The 24657-nt window shown below is 41.8% G+C and overlaps 2 protein-coding genes across 11 annotated transcripts in view; one reads left to right on the top strand and one right to left on the bottom strand.

Moving 5' to 3' along the window:
• Nucleotides 1–24657, top strand: part of LOC138855439 (zinc finger protein 84-like) — a 228627-nt gene that overhangs the window by 14082 nt on the left and 189888 nt on the right. The window lies entirely within an intron of this gene.
• On the bottom strand, nt 21409–23716 carry LOC138855437 (piggyBac transposable element-derived protein 4-like). Its single transcript, XM_070104783.1, has one exon. It carries the CDS (start codon nt 23703–23705, stop codon nt 21837–21839), a length of 1869 nt encoding a protein of 622 aa, XP_069960884.1. The 5' UTR covers nt 23706–23716; the 3' UTR covers nt 21409–21836.

Below are 24657 nucleotides of genomic sequence, written 5' to 3' on the forward strand. Positions count from 1 at the left end.
GACGGATAGACAGATAGACAGGGAGCTTGACAGACAGGCAAATAGACAGACAGAAATGTTAGTATACAGCAAAAACAAAGGGAGGGCGATGTTCATCTAATCTTTTGGTATCAGCTCTACCCTCATTTACCCTCATCAAACGTCAGCACTTATCAGATGTTATCTCCCCTTATCTTGTTACTGTCATGGGTGAACATTTATTATTACATATTATTATTATTATTACGTATTATTATTATTATGTATTATTATTATGTATTATTATTATTATGTATTATTGTTATTATTATGTATTCTTCTTCTTCCTCCTCCTCCTCCTCTTCCTCCTCCTCCTCCTCCTCCTCCTCCTCCTCCTCCTCCTCTTTCTCTTCCTCTTCCTCTTCCTCTTCCTCTTCCTCTTCCTCTTCCTCTTCCTCTTCCTCCTCCTCCTCCTCCTCCTCCTCCTCCTCCTCTGCCTCCTCTGCCTCCTCTGCCTCCTCTGCCTCCTCTGCCTCCTCCTCTGCCTTCTCCTCCTCTGCCTTCTCCTCCTCCTCCATTCTTGGAACAAGTTTGAAGAGCTTGTAGTTCATAATCACTATCACTATCATCACCAATGCTCACATCTGAGTCTGGGATTTGGGAAAATAGGAGTTTGCTCTTTGATTCTGATACAACTGAACGTGAACAAGATGGCCCAGCACCAGAGGTGGAAGGCTGAGGGTCGTCTGGGTTTTCCTCACTATTACCCATATTATGGTCATTAGTTTCGGTCAAAACCTCACCAGAACCTTGAAACTCATCTTCACTGTCACTTCCATCTGTATTAGAACTGTCACTGGGGAACAAAAGTGTCCCAATTCGCCGAGGAGTGAGGAACTTCTTACCGCCAGGCACGGTGGACATTGTGTACTATGATGGCATTCCCACAATGCACCACTGGGTCCCAGATTTTTTTCCTACTGCGCACACCCACCACACAGACCCATTCTCTCACATCTAGGCTTATCAGCCTTTTCCTGCGAGATTTGACAGCACTAGAATTTATGCGTACTAGTACGTCAAAAACCCCTGCGCGTAAGACGTACTAGTACGGCCGAAACCCTCAAAGGGTTAAGTATCATTCTTTCAAAAGTTTTACAAAGACAACTAGTTAAGGAGATCGGCCTAAATGTATCAGGCTGTTGGGGCTTAGGGATAGGCACAATGAGACTATTGGTCCAGGAAGTAGGAAGAACTCCCTAAATGTAACTGAGATTATACAGTGCCAACAAAGGGTTATCAGGCACGTGCCTTAGAGTTCTGAGAATATCATAGGTTATACCATCTTCTCCAGGAGCAGTTGATCGACCTTTGGTTAATGCATTATCTAATTCATACTCGGTAAAGAGGCAATCACTCTCATCAATATTTTGGCTCATAAAATTAATCAGTTTCAACATTTCTTCAGAAGTACTCTCTAAATTTTTTCTAATATGAGGTGGAAGGTTTTCATGCCTGGATGTTTTGGGCCAGTCATTTATGAGGTCATTTGCTTTTTCAAGAGGAAAGGGATGAGCAACATTGCCAGTCTTTTTCCTGGTTATTTTATTTATACCTTTCCAAGCCAAACTCAAAGGGGTGGACCTATTTAATCCACTAACAAACTGTTCCCATTCCTGTTGCCTAAGTTCTTCCTTTCTATTCCTTGCATTTGTTAGTGCAGCTTGGAACATTCTGAGCAAGTCTGGGGTTCTACATTCACGGTATGCTTTACCAATCCTCCTAGCTGCATGTGTTAGATTGCGTAGCTGTGGATCATTATAGTATTTACATTGGTTTTTATTGTTATTTATAGTGGAGGGTCTTTGTTTCCTATTCCTGCCCACTTGATCTGTGAGAACACTCTCAATAGTGGTAATTAAATCATCATTAAATTTTTGTGTGCCAATGGGCTCGTAATTCTTATACCATTGATCCAAGTGGTTAATGAAGTTGTCTCTGTGTTCTGGTTTGAGAATAAGTTTCCTCTTTCTGTATTTAGCTCCTTGATTGCTGGAGATGTGATCAAGATTGACAGTTGTTAGTCTTGGGAAGTGATCAGATAGAAGATCATCAACTATGACAGAGTCATGCATTGTATATGACGTATTAAATCCAAGACACAGATCTAGTATGCCACCATATATGTGAGTAGGCTCAGTAGTGCCCACAATTCGAACATTATCATGCTCATTTAGCAATTTCACTTGTTTAATTCCATTGGTGTTTGTTATAGACCCACCAATATTCTTATGTCTGGCATTAAAATATCCAAGAATGATGGTAGGTTCACTATTGATGCGATCTGGTAAAGGATCAGGTCGAAGCTGGTTCGCTGGGGCATAGAGATTAAAAATGTTTATGTAAAAATTGCCTGCATTTACTTTGACACCATGATACTGCATGTTAACTCGACTCTGCAAGGAAAGGAGTGAATGTGGCAAGTTCTTTCTGACATACATCACACAACAGTTGGTTGACCTTAGGTTATAAGCTGCATATCCAGGCAAGTTTGGTGGAGGTGCTCCATCTTTCAATCTACATTCCCGCAAACGGATGACATCATTATTCTTGGTTGCACTAATATGATGTAAGTCAGGCAACCGCTTCCTGATGGAAGCAATGTTCCATGAAAAGATTTGTAATGTATCCATTGTAGTGAGTTATTACAATCTCTTGCTCATAAGATGGTAAAACTATTATGCTTTGACTACAGTGTGCAGACACTTAAGAGCAAATAGCATAGGTTGTTCGTCTTTATCTTCAAGACCTTTATTTTTAGGCATTTTTCAGCATCTTGACAGCCAGTTACAAGGCAAATTTTGAAGGCAATAGTCATTGGCTTCTTTCTTACAAATTGCTTGAAACTGAACGGGGATAGTTGCACTTTTGACATCATCACCATGCTCAAGAGCATCATCCTGATTACATATAGTTATTAAACTTGTCAGGATCTGTTAAAGATGCTCAATTTTTTTCTGGAAAGTTGTTATAATATGGGGAAGGTCAAACGAATCCAATGCCTCTCCGGAGGATGGCACTTCTGAGTTAGTGCTTTCTTTAACACCTATCACTTTAACAGGTACCATGGTTATATTAGTGTTTTCTGTTTCATCATTCATTGCAGGTAGGTCCTGTGCATCTGACTCATCTCTAATTTCCAGGGGGGTTACCTGTGTGGTGTCCGTCTGACTGTTGTAGTTGTGTGTATTGGGGGAAATGACAAACTCATCCCCATATTCAGGTGTAGCCATAGGCATCAGTAGTGGCAGACCAGTAGTTCCACATGTGCTAGCAGGGATGGCTAGCTCCTCCACAGCTGGTGTGTGTGATGGCATTCTGGTATCACCAGAATCCTTTGCAGTGAGGTGGGGTTCTTGCACACTTTGCAGAGGTTCAGTCTCAGATCTGGCTGTGGTAGACTGGATGGCCTCATCCTCAGTTACCATTAAAGGACTGTTATCAGGTTTACATCGAAGGTTGTTTGGGTTCTGACTGCAGTCCTTGTGGGAAACTGTAACCCCAACTTCTTTACAGTTAATACACTTAAATTTTTGGCTGTCAGGGCCTACTGTGCATTTTCTAGTGGAATGTTTCCCAGCACACTTACCACACCAAGAATGTAGTATTCCACAGTCTACTGCAACATGGCCATAGTGCTGGCATTTGTAACACCTACGTTTATGGGGTAGGTACACTTCGATGTTTAGGAAACATAAAATTTGCACCCAGATATTCCGGGGGAGGGGCACAGGACCCACCCAACTGGCAATAATTTGGGATTTTCCTTTAAGTCTTTTAGGCTTGATGATATGCTCACTGAGAGTCAGATGGGATGGGTCCATGTAGAGAGGGTATCCAAAGATTATGATACTGACCCATTTTTTAAAGTGGTGAGTGTCTGATGGAGGTTGGAGCAGCTTAATATCCCCATAAGGTGTACTAAGTAGATCATTGATCAGTTCTTCATTCTGTTCCACAAACACAAAGTTGTGTGTGTTTTTCCTAAATTTGATCCTTGAGTTAGGATGCTTGTTTACAGCTTCCATTAGCCATGCACACTTAGCAGGCAGCGGGGTGTTGTCAGGGAAGTTCAGCTTAACACATTCTTCCTTTGAAGAAAGACTTCTTGCAGCCTCTGTGCACCAAAGACGTTTAGTGTCACATTGTGTACGAGTGAAGTGAGTCTGACTACGTCGACGCTCTAGCCCTTTCTCGCTTTTTCTCTTTTGTTTACTTTTAAAGGTCTGGAAGCTATCATCATTTCCATCACCTGCAGAAATAGGTTCCTCTATGACAGTTGCCATGTTTGCCAGTGATGATATCTCATATAAGACTCACAACACAAGAATTGACTCAAGAAATCATAATGACATGATTGCGACGGGCTGGAGTTTTGAGACTCTATGACAGCGGGTTCAATCCCGGCCGGGGGTATGGTTTAACACAAGAATTCCTCGCTTATCTTCCCCTTATAGCTTATGCAAGAGTAAATATTTATTATAAAGTCAGAAGTCTAAATTAGATCATATGACACAAGTGTTCAAGCTCAATGAACACTTCCAATTATACTTAACCCAAATTACTACTACTTAATATGATACACACCTTACTAAAAATACATTCAGAGACTTCTTGTATGTGTGTTAATAATATGGTACATATAATGATATAATGGATGGTACAGGCGAGGTCTTACACCTTATCACAAATTACAAAGATGAAAAGAGAGAGAGACAAAGTAGGTAATATTGAGCATAAAATTAGAATTCTGACTTATATCACATTAAACAAGAGGTTCAAATTCAATGATAATTTCCACTTGAGTCAGTTCAGGCTACTGCCACCTAATGTACCTCACTGAAATAATAATATAGCGGACATCACAATGAATGCTGAAGACAACCTCCTACCCCAACCATACATTGTAAACAATATTACTAAAAAAAAAAAAAAAGGAACTTGGTAATGTTACAATGACAATGAGATAAATCACTCTGGTTGACTTGCTTGGTCCATCCTGGGTAACTCACATGTTACTATGTATGCAAGCATAAGTGTGCAGTTGTAGATAGATGAACCAATACCTAAACAATCTCACTTACACACGCATTACTATGTATGACAAGTGTTACCAAGTACACCAAGTGTACACTTTATCTCTTAGAATACACTTGTGTTGATGTAAATATAGGTGAGAGTGGTACACCGCTGGCCGTAATAAACACTCTCAACTTCTCAAGGTCACACACTAGGCCCAGCTTCTGGAGAGTTACCAGTGCTTTAGTTTAGTATGTTTATTATGTGTCAGTGCGAGTCTGCAGTCATTAACTTGGTGTTTTGGTGTGTCAGAAATTAAACACTACAATCCAGTTGATCAAATAGTCTAAAACAATTTACACAATGTATAACTAAAAGTATAATGATTGCAAATTGTTACTATTACAATTTTAACTAGGCGCTAGACCCACTAGATGAGATGGCAAGGAACATAGATGTTAACAGGCTGACTCTTGCTTAATACAGTTGAAAGGTAACTGAATTACTCAAGAGAGAAAGTATTCATGAAACTGAACATTATGCAGCAGTAAGCTTGTTCACAGTAAAAATACAAAGCATAAGTTACACACTCACACCACAGCTGAACACTGCAATTTGAAATATTACTGGGAATTTAGCAGTAAAGTTTCAGTCTGAACGAGAAAATGTATTAGAAAACACAGCAATGACACTAGGACAAGCAAATTAATTATGTAACCATATTTAATAGTTCAGTTACACTGAGCAGAGCATTTATTACACTGATTTATCAAATGTAAGTTGTCACTACACTGAAGTACACTCTGAGCCTTTTAAAGTCTTAATTGTCATTTGTAAGCCTGTATTAACTGTTGGGGAAAGCAGCACTTAACACTTCTAGCACATGTATGACAGACGAATGTTCACTCTTTGTACAAGCAAATCACCACAATCTTACTATGTTTATAGGTGAACTTCTGGCATGCCCCACTTAAAAAGTCAGTACTGCAATGCTCGTTAAATTGTTCTTAACTAAGTCACTACAGGAAACACTGGTATGCCAGCAGCACTGTAGAACGTATACGTAGACATGCTGGGCCTTAGGACAGCTGTAACTGCAGGCTGCCTTAGCTTGTTCTAGCTAGCTTGGAATGCTGCTTTCAAGCTTGCTTGAATGTGCTTGCTAAGCCCATGTCAACCACCTGGATATTTGCTTGTAGCAGGCAGGTAGGCACACAGGCGACGCATTTGTAAGATGAGTGGAGTGCGGCACAGAGGACTGACACGGGCACTCAAGCACTTATGTGGTCTGGCAAAAACCGCCTCTAGACCATAGGTAAATAGAGGCGAATGGCTGAATTCCAAATTGAGGAAGGAGCTGAGGCAGGCAAGGCAGAGTGAAGGTAGGCCTCCTACAGCCACTTTAAATCAACATGTTTGTGTTTCACTAGGTATATCACTAGTCACAGTTCACACATAAGAGTTTGCTAGACATAGGCAATATGGGTGTAGTGGCATGCGGGTTGCAGTGCCATTTTCAAGGTCATTCACTGGGCCCAGAGTCGTCTCGAGAGTTACCAACACTGTACTACTCGTTAATTACTACAAACCCGCAGCACTTAACACATCTAGCAAACATGTCTTGGAATGACAGACAAATTTTCACTCTGTGGACAAACAAATCAGCACAAACTTACTATGTTTATAGATGAACCTCTGGCATGTTACAGTTAAAAAGCCGTCTCTGAAAGGAGTTACCAGGTACTGCAATGCTCGTTAAATTGTTCTTAACCACTCTTGTTTTGTTCCAACTATGCAGCATTCCTCTCAGAAACACTCAGTGCATAGAAGAATAAAAGGTCATCTTCCTCAGTCATAGATATAACACATTTTTTACAAGCGGCACAGTAGGATTCACCTGGTAGGCCTCAGTCAGGTCTGGATCACCAACTCACACAGGATGGGAGTTTCGTCCGTATTTCTCAGGTAGGCAGAGGTGACTAGCTGTGCGGAACTCAGATATTCGAGTACCAGCGGAGCAGCAAAATACACCTCTACACTGCACTTTGATATAGGCGAATGGCTAAGTTTAAAGGCTGAGAGTTGGGGGATATAGGAGAACAGCAGGGGTAACTGAGCATGCACATTTGTCTCTCTTCACATAGTCAATATGGGTGAAAGTCTCAGGCAGGTGATGCAGTGCCTCGCTCAAGGTCACTGACTGAGGCAGACTTCTCAAGAGTTACCGAACACTGCAATACTCGTACAAATAGTTACTCACTCCAAACTTGCAGAACTTTTACCACACGTGTCTTGGAATGAAAGATGAATTTTCAGTGTGTGTGTGCACACCTGGGTTACCCACTCAAGTAGAACTGCACACTCGTCGTTATTCCTTAGGTTGGTAAAGGGATGAGCTGTGCGCATTTTCAGAGGCACGAGTAGCAGTGGACTAGCAAAATTCGCCTCTACACTGTATGTTGATAGAGGTGAAAGGCTGAGGTCAAGTGAAAGGCAGAGGGGAAGCAGAGGCCTGTGAGGGCCTTTTCAAAAAGGAAAACTATTTCCAGTGTTTCACTAGGTATATCCCTAGTCACAACTCACACATAAGAGTTCTCACAACACTGAAGCTGTCTTCCAACAGTATGAGTTTTAATGATGACTTATCAGTCGGGAGAAATGGGTAGGCCTGCAAATTAGTAGGTCCAGATCTCTAGCACACGTCTTCTCCCCTCAACCACTCAGCCGAGACTCTGATGATACATAGAGAGAGTTTGACCCATGAAATATAGTGTATTAAGGCGCCAGACATGATCATATCTGTGTCTTGTTGACTGTCTTACCTGCTCAGGTGTTGACTGTGTTACCTGCTCAGGTGTTGACTGTGTTACCTGCTCAGGTGTTGACTGTGTTACCTGCTCAGGTGTTGACTGTGTTACCTGCTCAGGTGTTGACTGTGTTACCTGCTCAGGTGTTGACTGTGTTACCTGCTCAGGTGTTGACTGTGTTACCTGCTCAGGTGTTGACTGTGTTACCTGCTCAGCTGTTGACTGTGCTACCTGCTCAGGTGTTGACTGTGTTACCTGCTCAGCTGTTGACTGTGTTACCTGCTCAGCTGTTGACTGTGTTACCTGCTCAGCTGTTGACTGTGTTAGCTGCTCAGGTGTTGACTGTTACCTGCTCAGGTGTTGACTGTGTTACCTGCTCAGGTGTTGACTGTGTTACCTGCTCAGGTGTTGACTGTGTTACCTTCTCAGGTGTTGACTGTGTTACCTGCTCAGCTGTTGACTGTGTTAGCTGCTCAGGTGTTGACTGTGTTAGCTGCTCAGGTGTTGACTGTGTTACCCACTCAGATGTTGACTGTGTTACCTGCTCAGGTGTTGACTGTGTTACCTGCTCAGCTGTTGACTGTGTTAGCTGCTCAGCTGTTGACTGTGTTAGCTGCTCAGTTGTTGACTGTGTTACCTGCTCAGCTGTTGACTGTGTTAGCTGCTCAGCTGTTGACTGTGTTAGCTGCTCAGGTGTTGACTGTGTTTCCTGCTCAGGTGTTGACTGTTAGCTGCTCAGGTGTTGACTGTGTTACCTGGAGTTTACCTGGAGAGAGTTCCGGGGGTCAACGCCCCCGCAGCCCGGTCTGTGACCAGGCCTCCTGGTGGATCAGAGCCTGATCAACCAGGCTGTTGCTGCTGGCTGCACGCAAACCAATGTACGAGCCACAGCCCGGCTGATCAGGAACTGACTTCCTCCTGACTTCCTGACTTACCTGCTCAGCTGTTGACTGTGTTAGCTGTTCAGCTGTTGACTGTGTTACCTGCTCAGCTGTTGACTGTGTTAGCTGCTCAGCTGTTGACTGTGTTAGCTGCTTAGGTGTTGACTGTGTTAGCTGCTCAGGTGTTGACTGTGTTAGTTGCTTAGGTGTTGACTGTGTCAGGTGTTATCTGCTCAGGTGTTGAGTGTTTCAAGTGTTAGGTGCTCAGGCAGGAGCAGGTGTTAGGTGTTCAGGCATGAGCAGGTGTTAGTTACTCAGGCAGCAGCAGGTGTTAGGTGATCAGGCAGCAGCAGGTTTTAGGTGCTTAAGCAGCAGCAGGTTTTAGGTGCTTAAGCAGCAGCAGGTGTTAGGTACTTAGGCAGCAGCAGGCATTAGGTGGTGAGGCAGCAGCAGCAGGTGTTAGGTGGTGAGGCAGCAGCAGCAGGTGTTAGGTGGTGAGGCAGCAGCAGCAGGTGTTAGGTGGTGAGGCAGCAGCAGCAGGAGTTAGGTGGTGAGGCAGCAGCAGCAGGTGTTAGGTGGTGAGGCAGCAGCAGCAGGTGTTAGGTGGTGAGGTAGCAGCAGCAGGTGTTAGGTGTTGAGGCAGCAGCAGGTGTTAGGTGTTGAGGCGGCAGCAGCAGCAGGTTTTAGGTGTTGAGGCGGCAGCAGCAGCAGCAGCAGGTGTTAGGTGGTGAGGCAGCAGCAGGTGTTAGGTGTTGAGGCAGCAGCAGCAGCAGGTGTTAGGTGGTGAGGCAGCAGCAGCAGCAGGTGTTAGGTGGTGAGGCAGCAGCAGCAGCAGCAGGTGTTATGTGGTGAGGCAGCAGCAGCAGGTTTAAGTTAGTAGTTTTAAGGTTTATGTTACATAATAAACAATATTGTTGGCAGAACATTCATATACAAGGTTCATTATTTAATTAAGAATAACCCAATAAGTTAGTAAGTTTATTTACGTACAAGTACACATAAATACACTTAAACAAATTATTATACATAGTAACATGTATATTAACCACCAGAGTAACACAAAAATTATCATACATAGTAACATGTACATTAACCACCAGAGTAACACAAAAATTATCATACATAGTAACATCTACATTAACCACCAGAGTAACACAAAAATTATCATACATAATACCTATCGCATCTAAATCCCACAACTTATCAACTGGTTCATTCATTTCTTCCAGTAATGATAATTTTTACTGTGGTACATGATCAGCAGTTATTCTCGTAACTAGTACATTTTCCACTGAATCAATATCAGCTTCTTTCCCACTTTGAGAGGGCATGGGACCATATATCATGTGGCCTCCTGCTGTTTTCAGAAAGTGAACATCATGTTTACTTACTTGTGCTACGACTAGAGCAATACATCTAGAAGTAGCCACTGACATGTCTGCTGAAACCTTTATCAAATTATTCAGAAGGGGATGTCCCAGACTGATGATTTCAGATAATGCAACGAACTTTGTTGCTGGTGCTGCTTATATAAGCAAGATCTTTGATCAACCAGAAGTACAACAGATGCTGAATCAACGCAGTTGTCGCTGGAGATACATTCCTCCTAAATCTCCATGGCACGGTGGATTTTATGAAAGAATGATCGGCATTGTAAAACGTTGTTTAAGGAAGACTCTTCATCGTCAGAGAATAGACTTAGAAGAATTCCATACGGTTGTGACAAATAGAAAATAGAGTCAACAACAGACCTCTAACTTATGTTACCGATGATCTGGACAATTTAGAAGTGTTAAGTCCATCTCATCTACTCCATGGCAGAAGGCTCGAACCTGTTCCTCCCATGAATGATAAAGAAATCATAGAGGATCCTACTTATTTCGAACCTGAGCAACTCAGACGTAAATTCAAACACCTTAATAAAGTGATTGAACGTTGGGAGAAAATTTGGCGAGAAGACTATCTCACCTCATTGAGAGAACACTTCTATGGAGCTGGTGTTCCTGAAAATCATTAGTCCTTAAGACCTGGTTACATAGTGATTATTGACAATGATGGTCCGAGGTCTCAATGGCCACTTGGAAAAATTGTGACCATATATCCTGATGCAAATGGAATCATCAGGACAGTTGATGTTTTGAGCAAAGGTGTAGTGAATAAGCGGACAATAAATAAACTAGTGCCGTAGAATTACACAGTGTTGAAAACAAAATTAGTGATTCTCCAGAAACCACACAGACTAAAGCTGTTCAGAAAAGACAAGCAGCAGTGGTGGCGAGTGAGAAAATTAAATTAATGTTAAGTTTGGACTCAAAAGTCCGCACCTTACTGCCGACTATAGGTTGATTACAAACTCCTTGCAACTCAAGAACTGCGCAGTCCCCCGTACTACAAGAAATTCGTAACCTACCTTGCTCTTGTAGCGTGAGCTATGGTGTTCTTCACACCTTCGACAGGTATCGGTGACTTGATAGAAGCTGAAGTGTCCTTGGATGTCCACGTCTTCCATAGTCTAGGTATACGCACACTGGTACACTATGTTCCACAAGATTTGTCTTTATTGTTCACAATCTTATCACTAAAGAAGCTGATCACACTTCTCTTAAGTGTTTATTGTGTTTTATGAGATACTTTGTTCACACTAACGCACAGATCAATGTTCTTTGTTGGTTATCCTGGCGTCAGTGTCACTCTCAGTAGAGTCAAGTAATCTGAAGACACCACAGCGCCCCACGCCATTACTCCCCTAGCACAAAGGAAAAGCTGACCTAGTACTTTTGCTTCCTTGCCACTTCCTCGATGAAGCAAAGCAGAATGTTTGTTTCTTGCTGTCTTAAGCATAGACAACAATGTCCACTATCTTTACTATGGTAATAAAGAGAGAGCAGGATTTTCCTTAATTGTCCTGCTAAAGTAAGAGATGTACTGTCTCTTATTAAACTGCACTTTGCAACACTGCAAGGAGAGTCGGTCGAAGCGACCACGTCCCATACTCATACTGCATCTGCTATCAATTACTCGCTGTAGCAGTAAACAAGATATTTGCCCCTTCTGAGAGGGCTGGGCCCCTCAAGGCTGAAAGGGCTGAAAAGGGCTGAAGGGGGTTGATACCCCCCTCCCCTCCTGGAGAAAATTTCTCCACACATAGTAACATGTACATTAACCACCAGAGTAACACAAAAATTATCATACATAGTAACATGTACATTAACCACCAGAGTAACACCTGGAGAAGAGAGGAATGCAGAGGAGAGAGAGAGATTTTGGGAGATGTTAAGTGAATGTATAGGAGCCTTTGAACCAAGTGAGAGAGTAATTGTGGTAGGGGACCTGAATGCTAAAGTAGGAGAAACTTTTAGAGAGGGTGTGGTAGGTAAGTTTGGGGTGCCAGGTGTAAATGATAATGGGAGCCCTTTGATTGAACTTTGTATAGAAAGGGGTTTAGTTATAGGTAATACATATTTTAAGAAAAAGAGGATAAATAAGTATACAAGATATGATGTAGGGCGAAATGACAGTAGTTTGTTGGATTATGTATTGGTAGATAAAAGACTGTTGAGTAGACTTCAGGATGTACATGTTTATAGAGGGGCCACAGATATATTAGATCACTTTCTAGTTGTAGCTACACTGAGAGTAAAAGATAGATGGGATACAAGGAGAATAGAAGCATCAGGGAAGAGAGAGGTGAAGGTTTATAAACTAAAAGAGGAGGCAGTTAGGGTAAGATATAAACAGCTATTGGAGGATAGATGGGCTAATGAGAGCATAGGCAATGGGGTCGAAGAGGTATGGGGTAGGTTTAAAAATGTAGTGTTAGAGTGTTCAGCAGAAGTTTGTGGTTACAGGAAAGTGGGTGCGGGAGGGAAGAGGAGCGATTGGTGGAATGATGTGAAGAGAGTAGTAAGGGAGAAAAAGTTAGCATATGAGAAGTTTTTACAAAGTAGAAGTGATGCAAGGAGGGAAGAGTATATGGAGAAAAAGAGAGAGGTTAAGAGAGTGGTGAAGCATTGTAAAAAGAGAGCAAATGAGAGAGTGGGTGAGATGTTATCAACAAATTTTGTTGAAAATAAGAAAAAGTTTTGGAGTGAGATTAACAAGTTAAAAAAGCCTAGAGAACAAATGGATTTGTCAGTTCAAAATAGGAGAGGAGAGTTATTAAATGGAGAGTTAGAGGTATTGGGAAGGAGGGAATATTTTGAGGAATTGTTAAATGTTGATGAAGATAGGGAAGCTGTGATTTCATGTATAGGGCAAGGAGGAACAACATCTTGTAGGAGTGAGGAAGAGCCAGTTGTGAGTGTGGGGGAAGTTCGTGAGGCAGTAGGTAAAATGAAAGGGGGTAAGGCAGCCGGGATTGATGGGATAAAGATAGAAATGTTAAAAGCAGGTGGGGATATAGTTTTGAAGTGGTTAGTGCAATTATTTAATAAATGTATGGAAGAGGGTAAGGTACCTAGGGATTGGCAGAGAGCATGCATAGTTCCTTTGTATAAAGGCAAAGGGGATAAAAGAGAGTGCAAAAATTATAGGGGGATAAGTCTGTTGAGTATACCTGGCAAAGTGTATGGTAGAGTTATTATTGAAAGAATTAAGAGTAAGACGGAGAATAGGATAGCAGATGAACAAGGAGGCTTTAGGAAAGGTAGGGGGTGTGTGGACCAGGTGTTTACAGTGAAACGTATAAGTGAACAGTATTTAGATAAGGCTAAAGAGGTCTTTGTGGATTTATGGATTTGGAAAAGGCGTATGACAGGGTGGATAGGGGGGCAATGTGGCAGATGTTGCAGGTGTATGGTGTAGGAGGTAGGTTACTGAAAGCAGTGAAGAGTTTTTACGAGGATAGTGAGGCTCAAGTTAGAGTATGTAGGAAAGAGGGAAATTATTTCCCAGTAAAAGTAGGCCTTAGACAAGGATGTGTGATGTCACCGTGGTTGTTTAATATATTTATAGATGGGGTTGTAAGAGAAGTAAATGCGAGGGTCTTGGCAAGAGGCGTGGAGTTAAAAGATAAAGAATCTCACATAAAGTGGGAGTTGTCACAGTTGCTCTTTGCTGATGACACTGTGCTCTTGGGAGATTCTGAAGAGAAGTTGCAGAGATTGGTGGATGAATTTGGTAGGGTGTGCAAAAGAAGAAAATTGAAAGTGAATACAGGAAAGAGTAAGGTTATGAGGATAACAAAAAGATTAGGTGATGAAAGATTGGATATCAGATTGGAGGGAGAGAGTATGGAGGAGGTGAATGTATTCAGATATTTGGGAGTGGACGTGTCAGCGGATGGGTCTATGAAAGATGAGGTGAATCATAGAATTGATGAGGGGAAAAGGGTGAGTGGTGCACTTAGGAGTCTGTGGAGACAAAGAACTTTGTCCTTGGAGGCAAAGAGGGGAATGTATGAGAGTATAGTTTTACCAACGCTCTTATATGGGTGTGAAGCATGGGTGATGAATGTTGCAGCGAGGAGAAGGCTGGAGGCAGTGGAGATGTCATGTCTGAGGGCAATGTGTGGTGTGAATATAATGCAGAGAATTCGTAGTTTGGAAGTTAGGAGGAGGTGCGGTATTACCAAAACTGTTGTCCAGAGGGCTGAGGAAGGGTTGTTGAGGTGGTTCGGACATGTGGAGAGAATGGAGCGAAACAGACTAACTTCAAGAGTGTATCAGTCTGTAGTGGAAGGAAGGCGGGGTAGGGGTCGGCCTAGGAAAGGTTGGAGGGAGGGGTTAAAGGAGGTTTTGTGTGCGAGGGGCTTGGACTTCCAGCAGGCATGCGTGAGCGTGTTTGATAGGAGTGAATGGAGACAAATGGTTTTTAATACTTGACATGCTGTTGGAGTGTGAGCAAAGTAACATTTATGAAGGGATTCAGGGAAACCGGCAGGCCGGACTTGAGTCCTGGAGATGGGAAGTACAGTGCCTGCACTCTGAAGGAGGGGTGTTAATGTTGCAGTTTAAAAACTGTAGTGTAAAGCACCCTTCTGGCAAGACAGTGATGGAGTGAATGATGGTGAAAGTTTTTCTTTTTCGGGCCACCCTGCCTTGGTGGGAATCGGCCAGTGTGATAATCAAAAAAAAAATAATAGTAACACAAAAATTATCATACATAGTAACATGTACATTAACTACCAGAGTAACACAAAAATTATCATACATAGTAACATGTACATTAACCACCAGAGTATCCCAGGCCCTCTCAGAGACTTGTTCTCAGGGTCCCCCAAATTTCAAAAAAAAAAATATATTTTTTCTTATGAAAAGATAGTTTTTTTTTCTAAACATTATAGGCTAAACAAAATTTTTTTACCATCAATACTTACTGAGATATGGAGGCATGAAGTTGGCAGAAAATGGCCAGTATATGGTAACATCACCGAGTGCTGTCACCCAGTATTGTTTTTTTTTTTTTTTTAGGTACTATTTTCTATTATATTTTAATTTTTTTTCCAAGTAACTTTTATGGCCTGTGAGACCAATATTAGCACTATTTTATAAGTTTTTCTCTCTATTTACTACACAATAACTCCACAATCACTGTTGTTCTTATATTGTTTATAATTGTTGTTTTTACAAACAAGCAATGTAAAATGTTGTTTATTACTATTTTTCTATGTTTTATATACACATATATAGTCAGAGGGAGTTTTTTTTAGAAGTTCTGCAGCCTGTGGAAGTCTTTGAAACATGGTGTCATGCACAGTGGTGTTTTACACTCCTCACACATAAAACTAGTGTCTCTGCGTTGTTGTGGGCGTTTTTTTGTATGTGCACAGACGTAACACCTCTTCTGAGCCTTTTTCTTGAAAGCAGTAGCAGGCAGTTTTACCAGGAAGTGATCACCATGCTTCAGACGAGCAGGTAGTTATTGATAATTTGGTGGGCAATCAATTGCAGGTGCTGTTCCTTGGTACTTGAATACTATTTGTCTGATGACAAACAGAATTCACCGTACTGTGGTTTGTTTCTGGTCCTCATCTTATACATATTATAAGCATTGAGCATGGAAATGTCCAGAAGATGGAAAAAGAGTTTTGTGTACCACTTCTAACTCTTGCGAACACAATCAGCAAACCCAATCTGCATGTCACATTTGTCCACTGAGTACACATTTAGGTTGTCATTTCATTAGGGTGAACTAATGACAACAGTGTGACATCTCGTTTGTCATGCCACCGAAATGGCATGATGTCATTGGCAGCAAACGACTGAACCTCACCTGTACGAGTGCCAGCGTCAAACCTGGGCATATGTTTATGATTTGCATGCACTGTGCCACACACATCTGTCATGTTCACTCACAAAAAATCCCTGAGTGAGGGGCTTGTGTACCAGTTATCAGTATATAATATATGCCTCTTACCAAGATATGGTTCTATCATTGTTCTAACCACATCACCAGAGATGCCCAATATCTTCCTGGTATTTTGCAATGTATAACTTCCAGTGTACACAATATTATCCAATACCAGATCACTAAAAATCACAAAGCACAAACAACTTTATACCAAAGCGTTTCCTCTTGCTTGGTATGTACTGCTTGAAAGAGAGTCTTCCTTTAAACAGAATCAAAGACTTATCAATTACAAGCTTCCTGAATGGATAAAAATACATATCGAATTTCTCTTTCAAATACACGAACACATTCCTAATCTCATATAACCTGTCGTTTTTGTCAGGTCTGGTTTTGTCTGAGAAGTGAAGCATATGTAATAGTAGCACAAATCAATTCACTCCCATTATATCACTGAAACCTCGGGTTGCAATCAGGCGGTCTGTTGACCAGTATGATTTCACAGTGTGCTTATATACATGTGGCATAAGTATTATTGTGGCAAAGAAAAGATACATCTCAGCCACAGTTGTCTTCTTCCACCTGTGTAGCTGGGAGATTGGTGAAAGTATTGTTTGCCACGGTGTACTCGTAGTATCTGTTGCTTTCCCTGACAATAATTTCCATCAGGGGTTTGTCAAAGAATAACTCGAAACATTCCAGTTCAGTGGCATTATTCCCCAGTGTACAACATGGCCGTATTTCACTTTGGCTTTCGTCAAACAGGTGGAGATTTGGAACAAACTTGACAGCTTTCTGCCAATCCCAGGTGTGGTCTGCTTGTGGGTACTGGACAGTGACAGGTGGTTGTGGTTGTGGAGGCTGGTGTGGCAGGTGGGTGGGGGATGGTGGCCTTTGTTGTAGATCAGCTGAGGCAGCGGCGTGGGTGGCAGCATGGCCCACTGCTGGTGCCTCACTGCCGGCACCACCACTACCACCACCATCATGCACATTTTCCATCCCAATTGCAACACTATCATCGTCATTTTCACTGTCTGTTCCTGTTGTACAGCCATGGGATGAACTCCGAGATTTACTCCTCCCCCTTGGAATAGCATATGGCACACTACCAGAGTGCATACATCGTCGTATATACTGACACTTCACTGGAGAATATTGCACTTCACTATCACTACTGGAATTGGTTTCAAGAGCTTGTAGTTCATATTCAGTATCACTATCATCTCCAATGCTCACATCTGAGTCCGGGATTTGGGAAAATAGGAGTTTCCTATTTGATTCTGGTAAAACTGAATGTGAACAAAACGGCCCAGCAGCAGAGGTGGAAGGCTGAGGGTCATCTGGGTTTTCCTCACTGTTACCGATATTATGGTCATTAGTTTCGGTCAGTACGGTGAGGTCAGTGGTCACGTGTGGTCATACCTGCCTAAGCTCTTGGGAGTTAGCATGGGCTGTTACCAAGCACCATGGCTTGTTGTAGTGCTTTTGAATCTCAGGTTCAAGTGTTGAAGAAGGAGATTCTACTTCTTCCAGAGGAAAATAGGAGGCTGAAGCTTCGCATGGATGAATTTGCGAGCAAGTGTGAGAAGGATTTAGCTGATAAGGTAAGAATGGTCACCAACAGTGATATTGGCAGCTGCTTTAATTTGCAAGTGGTTCACAGCTCAGGAAGAAGGAAGATGAGGAGAGTTAATAGAGAAGATGTGAAGGTAAGAAATCGATTCTCTGTTCTCAAAGACGAGTGTACTTCAATGGTTAGTGAGGTTGAAGGTACCACTGATTTCCCTGCTAATAAAGGTAAGAATATTTTAATACTAGGCGATTCTCAGGTAAGATATATGGACCGTGCATTTTGTAACAGAGACAGAAGGGTCAGACAGAGAGTGTGTCTTCCTGGAGCTGGTGTTGGTGACATAGTCAGCAGATTGGATAATATTATGGCAGGTAATGAGAACAAGCCCATTATCTGTCTTAGTGCTAGGGGTAATGACATTGGGAAGGGCAGGAGAGAGGAGCTGCTGGATAAGTACAGGTCAGCCATAGAAGTAGTTAGGTCTAAGTGAGGGATCCCAGTCATATGTAGCATCTTGCCTAGAAAGGGAGTGGGCAATGAATGGATGTCAAGGGCAATTGGCATAAATTGCTTGCTAGACAGGTACTGCAAGGAACTTGCAATCCCATTCATTGATAACTGGGACCTATTCTTTGGCAAACGTGATATGTATGCAAGGGATGGGGTTCATCTCCCTGGGATGGAGTGGTTGCATTAGCCAATTCAGTTGAGAGGGCAATTGATGACTTGTCTAGGAATTTAAACTGATAGATTATAGAGGCAGCATTAGGGTTAAAAACAGCAGTTGTTACCGGGATACCTCAGTGATATGTTTAAAAGACAACATTCAAAATAAAGTTGCAAGTAATGGCAAATCAATTGATCAATAAACAAAGAGAGATAGTAGAGGGCAACGAGTGATTAGCTTCCTTAAGGTTTACTATACAAATAGTAGGAGTCTAAGAAATAAGATAGATGAGCTAAAATTACTTGCAAGTGTAGGTAATATAAATATTATTGGTATAACAGAGACCTGGTACAACCTGAAAGATAGAGAAATGCCTTCTGAATGCAACATACAGGGTTATAAACTATTCCACACTGATAGGGTCAACAGGAAGGGTGGTGATGTGGCAATGTATGTATAAGATTAGAAACATAGAACACAGAATCTGTTTGGCTACAGTTTCTCGAGGGACGTGACAAATTAATTGTGGGTGTGATTTATAGGCCCTCAAACCTTGATAGGGAGGGCAGTAAGCTGTTATGGGACGAAATTCATAAGGCATCTAGATATGAAAATGTTGTGATAATGGGAGATTTTAACTTTAGACAAATTGATTGGAACAATATGACAGGAAATCTTGAGTCTAGTGACTTTCTTGATACTGTTCAGGATTGTTTTTTATAACAGGTTGTGGCAGAATCAACTAGAGGAAACAATCTGCTTGACTTGGTTCTTGCCAACAAAGATTCACTAATTAATAATCTTGAAGTTAATGGTGAGCTTGGGGAAAGTGATCACAAATCACTTAGTTTCAATATATCATGGAATTACCCAGATAACTGCAATCAAATCTCTGTCCCAGATTTTCACTTGGCCGACTTCAAGAGACTGAAAAATTACCTGGGTGGGCTAAATTGGGATGTCCTGACTATGGGTCAGGTAGGTGATCTTGGTTGCCAATATGACGTTTTTCAGAGCATAGTTCTAGCTGCCCAGACAACTTTTGTTCCGAGTAGGGAAATTAGATCTAACAAAAATGATCCCAAATGGATGAACAATAGATTAAAACATCTCATTGGTCAAAAGAGAGGCATATATAGGCATATCAAAAGAGGGGATGGACAGTTATGAAATCAATATATTCAATTAAAGAGAAATAAAAAAAGGAATAAGAAAAGCAAAAGGGATTATGAAGCTAAGGCCACAAGGGATTCGAAGACTAACCCAAAAGGGTTCTTTGAGGTATACAGAAGTAAGATTAGGGACAAGATTGGCCCACTTAAGAGTAACTCTGGTCAAATCACTGACAGTGATAAGAATATGTGTGAAATTCTAAATACCTACTTCCTCTCAGTTTTCACCCAGGAAAATAGTAGCGATATTCCTGAAATAATAGATTATGTAGAACAGGATGATAATAAACTATGTACGATTGCGATAACTAGTGACATGATCCTCAGACAAATAGAGAAACTAAAACCTAACAAATCCCTAGGCCCTGATGAACTGTTTGCAAGGGTGTTAAAGGAATGTAAAGAGGAACTTAGCATACCTTTGGCTAATCTTTTTAACATGTCACTACAAACTGGCATAGTGCCTGATAAGTGGAAAATGGCAAATGTAATACCTATTTACAAGGCAGGTGACAGGTCCTTGGCTTCGAACTATAGACCAATAAGCCTTACCTCTATAGTGGGAAAATTTATGGAATCAATAATTGCAGAAGCAATTCGTAGCCATCTGGACAGGCACAGATTGATTAATGAATCTCAACACGGTTTTACAAAGGGGCGTTCCTGTCTTACGAATTTACTAACTTTTTTCACTAAGGTGTTTGAGGAGGTAGATCAGGGTAATGAATATGATATTGTGTATATGGACTTTAGTAAGGCTTTCGTAAAAGGACACAAGTGCAACTAATGTGACATTTTATTGTGGCAATGTTTCGCTCTCCAGGAGCTTTATCAAGCTCCTGGAGAGCGAAACGTTGCCACAATAAAATGTAACATTAGTTGCACTTGTGTCCTTTTACTTTACACATTGTCAGTAATTCTACCAACTTTATTACAGTAAGGCTTTCGATATAGTTCCACACCAGAGGCTATTGAGTAAACTTAGGGCACACGGAATAGGAGGAGAAATTTTTTCCTGGGTAGAGGCATGGCTGACAAATAGACAGCAGAGAGTTTGCATAAATGGGGAAAAATCAGAATGGGGGCACGTCACAAGTGGTGTTCCTCCGGGGTCAGTGTTGGGCCCGTTGTTGTTCACAATTTACATAAACGACATAGATGAGGGAATAAATAGTGACATAAGCAAATTTGCTGATGACACCAAAATAGGCCATCCAATTAATTCTAATGAGGACATTAGAGCATTCCAGGATGATTGGAATAGACTGACGTAATGGTCGGAGAAGTGGCAGATGCAGTTTAATATTGACAAATGCAAAGTTCTAAATGTTGGACAGTTAAATAACCATGCCACATATAAACTAAATAATATAGATCTTAATACTACTGATTGCATAAAAGATTTAGGAGTTCTGGTTAGCAGCAACCTAAAACCAAGACAACAGTGCATTAGTGTTAGCAATAAAGCTAACAGAATTCTTGGCTTCATATCTAGAAGTATAAATAATAGAAGTCCTCAGGTTGTTCTTCAACTCTATATATCCTTGGTTAGGCCTCATTTAGACTATGCTGCTCAGTTCTGGTCACCGTATTACAGAATGGATATAAATGCTCTGGAAAACGTACAAAGGAGGACGACAAAGATGATCCCATGTATCAGAAATCTTCCCTATGAGGATAGACTGAGGGCCCTGAATCTGCACTCTCTCGAAAGGCATAGAATTAGGGGGGATATGATCGAGGTGTATAAATGGAAATCAGGAATAAATAAAGGGGATGTAAATAGCGTGCTGAAAATTTCCAGCCATGACAGGACTTGCAGCAATGGTTTCAAGTTGGAAAAATTCAGATTCATGAGTGATATAGGAAAGCACTGGTTTCGTAATAGAGTTGTGGATGAGTGGAACAAACTCCCAAGTACAGTTATTAACCCTTTGAGGGTCGACAGGCCCTCTCCGAAACTCGTTCTCAGGGTCGGCCAAATTTCAAAAAAAAAAAATTATTTTTTCTTATGAAAAAATAGAGTATTTTTTTCTAAACATTATAGGCTAAACAAAAAAATTTTAACGTCAATACTTACCGAGATATGGAGGTGTGAAATTTGCCAAAATTGAACAACATATGGTAACATCGCCGACTGCCGTCACCCGGTATTTTTCTATTTACTTTTTTATGTACTATTTTCAATTATTTTTCAATTTTTCTTTTTCTGAGTAACTTTTATGGCCTCTGAGGCCAACATGATCAGTATTTTGTAAGTTATTTCTTTATCAATACTACACAATAAGGGCGTAAACACTGTTGTCATTATTTTGTTTACAGAAAATATTTACACAAACAAACAATATGAAATGTTGTTTATTACTATTTTTCTATATTTTATATACACATATACAGTCACAGGACATGTTTCTAGAAGTTCTGCAGCCTGTGGAACTCTTTGAAACATGGTGTCATGCACAGTGGAGTTTTGCACTCCTCACACATAAAACGAGTGTCTCTGCGTTGTTGTGGGCGTTTTTTTGTATGTGAACAGACGTAACACCTCTTCTGAGCCTTTTTCTTCAAAGCAGTAGCAGGCAGTTTTACCAGGAAGTGATCACCATGCTTCAGACGAGCAGGTAGTTGTTGATAATTTGGTGGGCGGTCAATTGCAGGTGCATTTCCTTGGTACTTGAATACTATTTGTCTGATGACAGACAAACAGAATTCGCCGTACTGTGGTTTGTTTCTGGTGCTCATCTTATACATATTATAAGCATTGAGCATGGAAATGTCCAGAAGATGGAAAAACAGTTTGATGTACCACTTATAACTCTTGCGAACACAATCAGCAAACCCAATCTGCATGTCACATTTGTCCACTGAACGCATGTTGAAGGTGTAATCAATCACAGCTGCAGGTTTTAGAATGGGTTCATTTCTCTCTCTATGCTGCCTGCCACTGTCTGCCATTTCATTAGGGTGAATTGATGACAACAGTGTGACATCTCGTTTGTCATGCCACCGAAATGCCATGATGTCATTGGCAGCAAACGCCTGCACCTCACCTCTGCGAGTGCCAGCGTCAAACCTGGGCATATGTTTTCGATTTGCACGCACTGTGCCACACACATCTGTCATGTTCACTCGCAAAAAATCACTGAGTGAGGGGCTTGTGTACCAGTTATCTGTATATAATATATGCCCCTTACCAAGGTATGGTTCTATCATTGTTCGAACCACATCACCTGAGATGCCCAATAACTTCCTGGTATTTTGCAATGTATAACTTCCAGTGTACACAATAATATCCAATACCAGACCACTGTAACAATCACAAAGCACAAACAACTTTATACCAAAGCGTTTCCTCTTGCTTGGTATGTACTGCTTGAAAGAGAGTCTTCCTTTGAACAGAATCAAAGACTCGTCAATTACAAGCTTCCTGAAGGGATAAAAATGAGTACTGAATTTCTGTTTCAGATACACAAACACATTCCTAATCTTATATAACCTGTCAGTTCTGTCAGGCCTGGTTTTATCTGAGAAGTGAAGCATACGTAACATTAGCACAAATCGATTCACTGGCATTATATCACTGAAACCTGGTGTTGCAATCAGGGGGTCTGTTGACCAGTATGATTTCACTTTGTGCTTATACACATGTGGCATAAGCATTATTGTGGCAAAGAAAAGATACATCTCAGCCACAGTTGCCTCCTTCCATTGGTGTAGACGTGATTTTGGTGAAAGTATTGTGTTTGCCATGGTGTACTCGTAGTATGTGTTGCTTTCCATGACAATACTTTTCATCAGTGGTTCGTCAAAGAATAACTCGAAACATTCCAGTTCAGTGGCATTGTTCCCAAGTGCACAAGATGGCCGTATTCCACTTTGGCTGCCATCAAACTGGTGGGGATTTGGAACAAAATTGACAGCTTCCTGCCAATCCCAGGTGCGGTCTGCTGGTGGGTACTGGACAATGACAGGTGGTTGTGGTTGTGGAGGTTGTGGTTGTGGAGGTTGTGGTTGTGGAGGCTGGTGTGGTGGGGGAGTGGGGGATGGTGGCCTTTGTTCTAGATCAGCTGAGGCAGCGGCGTGGGTGGCAGCATGGGTGGCAGCATGGCCCACTGCTGGTGCCTCACCGCCGGCACCACTACCACCACGCACATTTTCCATCCCAATTGCAACAGTATCTTCGTCATTTTCACTGTCTGTTCCTGTTGTACAGCCATGGGATGTACTCCGAGATACACTCCTTCCCCTTGGTATAACATATGGCACACTTCCAGAGCGCATATATCGTCGTATATACTGACGCTTCACTGGGGAATATTGCACTTCACTATCACTACTGGAACTAGTTTGAAGAGCTTGTAGTTCATATTCACTATCACTATCATCACCTATGCTCTCATCTGAGTCTGGGATTTGGGAAAATAGAAGTTTCCTCTTGGGTTCTGGAACAACTGAACGTGAACACGAGGGCCCAGCACCAGAGGTGGAAGGCTGAGGGTCGTCTGGGTTTTCTTCACTATTACCGATATTATGGTCATTAGTTTCGGTCAAAACCTCACTAAAATCACGAAACTCATCTTCACTGGCACTTCCATCACTATTAGAACTGTCACTGGGGAACAAAAGTGTCCCAATTCGCCGAGGAGTGAGGAGCTTCTTACCGCGAGGCATGGTGGACATTGTTTACTAAGAGGGCATTCCCACAATGCACCACTGCGTCCCAGATTTTTTTTCTACCGCACACACTGACCACGCAGACCCATTCTCTCACACCTAGGCCTACCAGCCTTTTCGCGCGAGATTTGAGGCCGCTAGAATTTATGCGTACTAGTACGACGAAAACCCTCAAAGGGTTAAGGCTAAAACGTTGTGTAGTTTTGAAAATAGGTTAGATAAATACATGAGTGGGTGTGGGTGGCTGTGAGTTGACCTGACTAGCTTGTGCTGCTGGGTCTGGTGCAGTGCTCCATCTTTGAGTAGAGATGACCAGGCTGGGTGGGTCATTTTGATAATCCGGGGTGTGGGTCATTGGTCTAATCCATGGGGGAAACATGGACCTGCTCCGCCTGGGTCAGTAGGCCTGTTGCAGTGTTCCTTCTTTCTTATGTTATTTTATTTTTTTTATTATCGCACTGGCCGATTCCCACCAAGGCAGGGTGGCCCGAAAAAGAAAAACTTTCACCATCATTCACTCCATCACTGTCTTGCCAGAAGGGTGCTTTACACTACAGTT

This window comes from Cherax quadricarinatus, chromosome 94 (assembly GCF_038502225.1).
Source record: "Cherax quadricarinatus isolate ZL_2023a chromosome 94, ASM3850222v1, whole genome shotgun sequence".
Classification (NCBI taxonomy): domain Eukaryota; kingdom Metazoa; phylum Arthropoda; class Malacostraca; order Decapoda; family Parastacidae; genus Cherax; species Cherax quadricarinatus.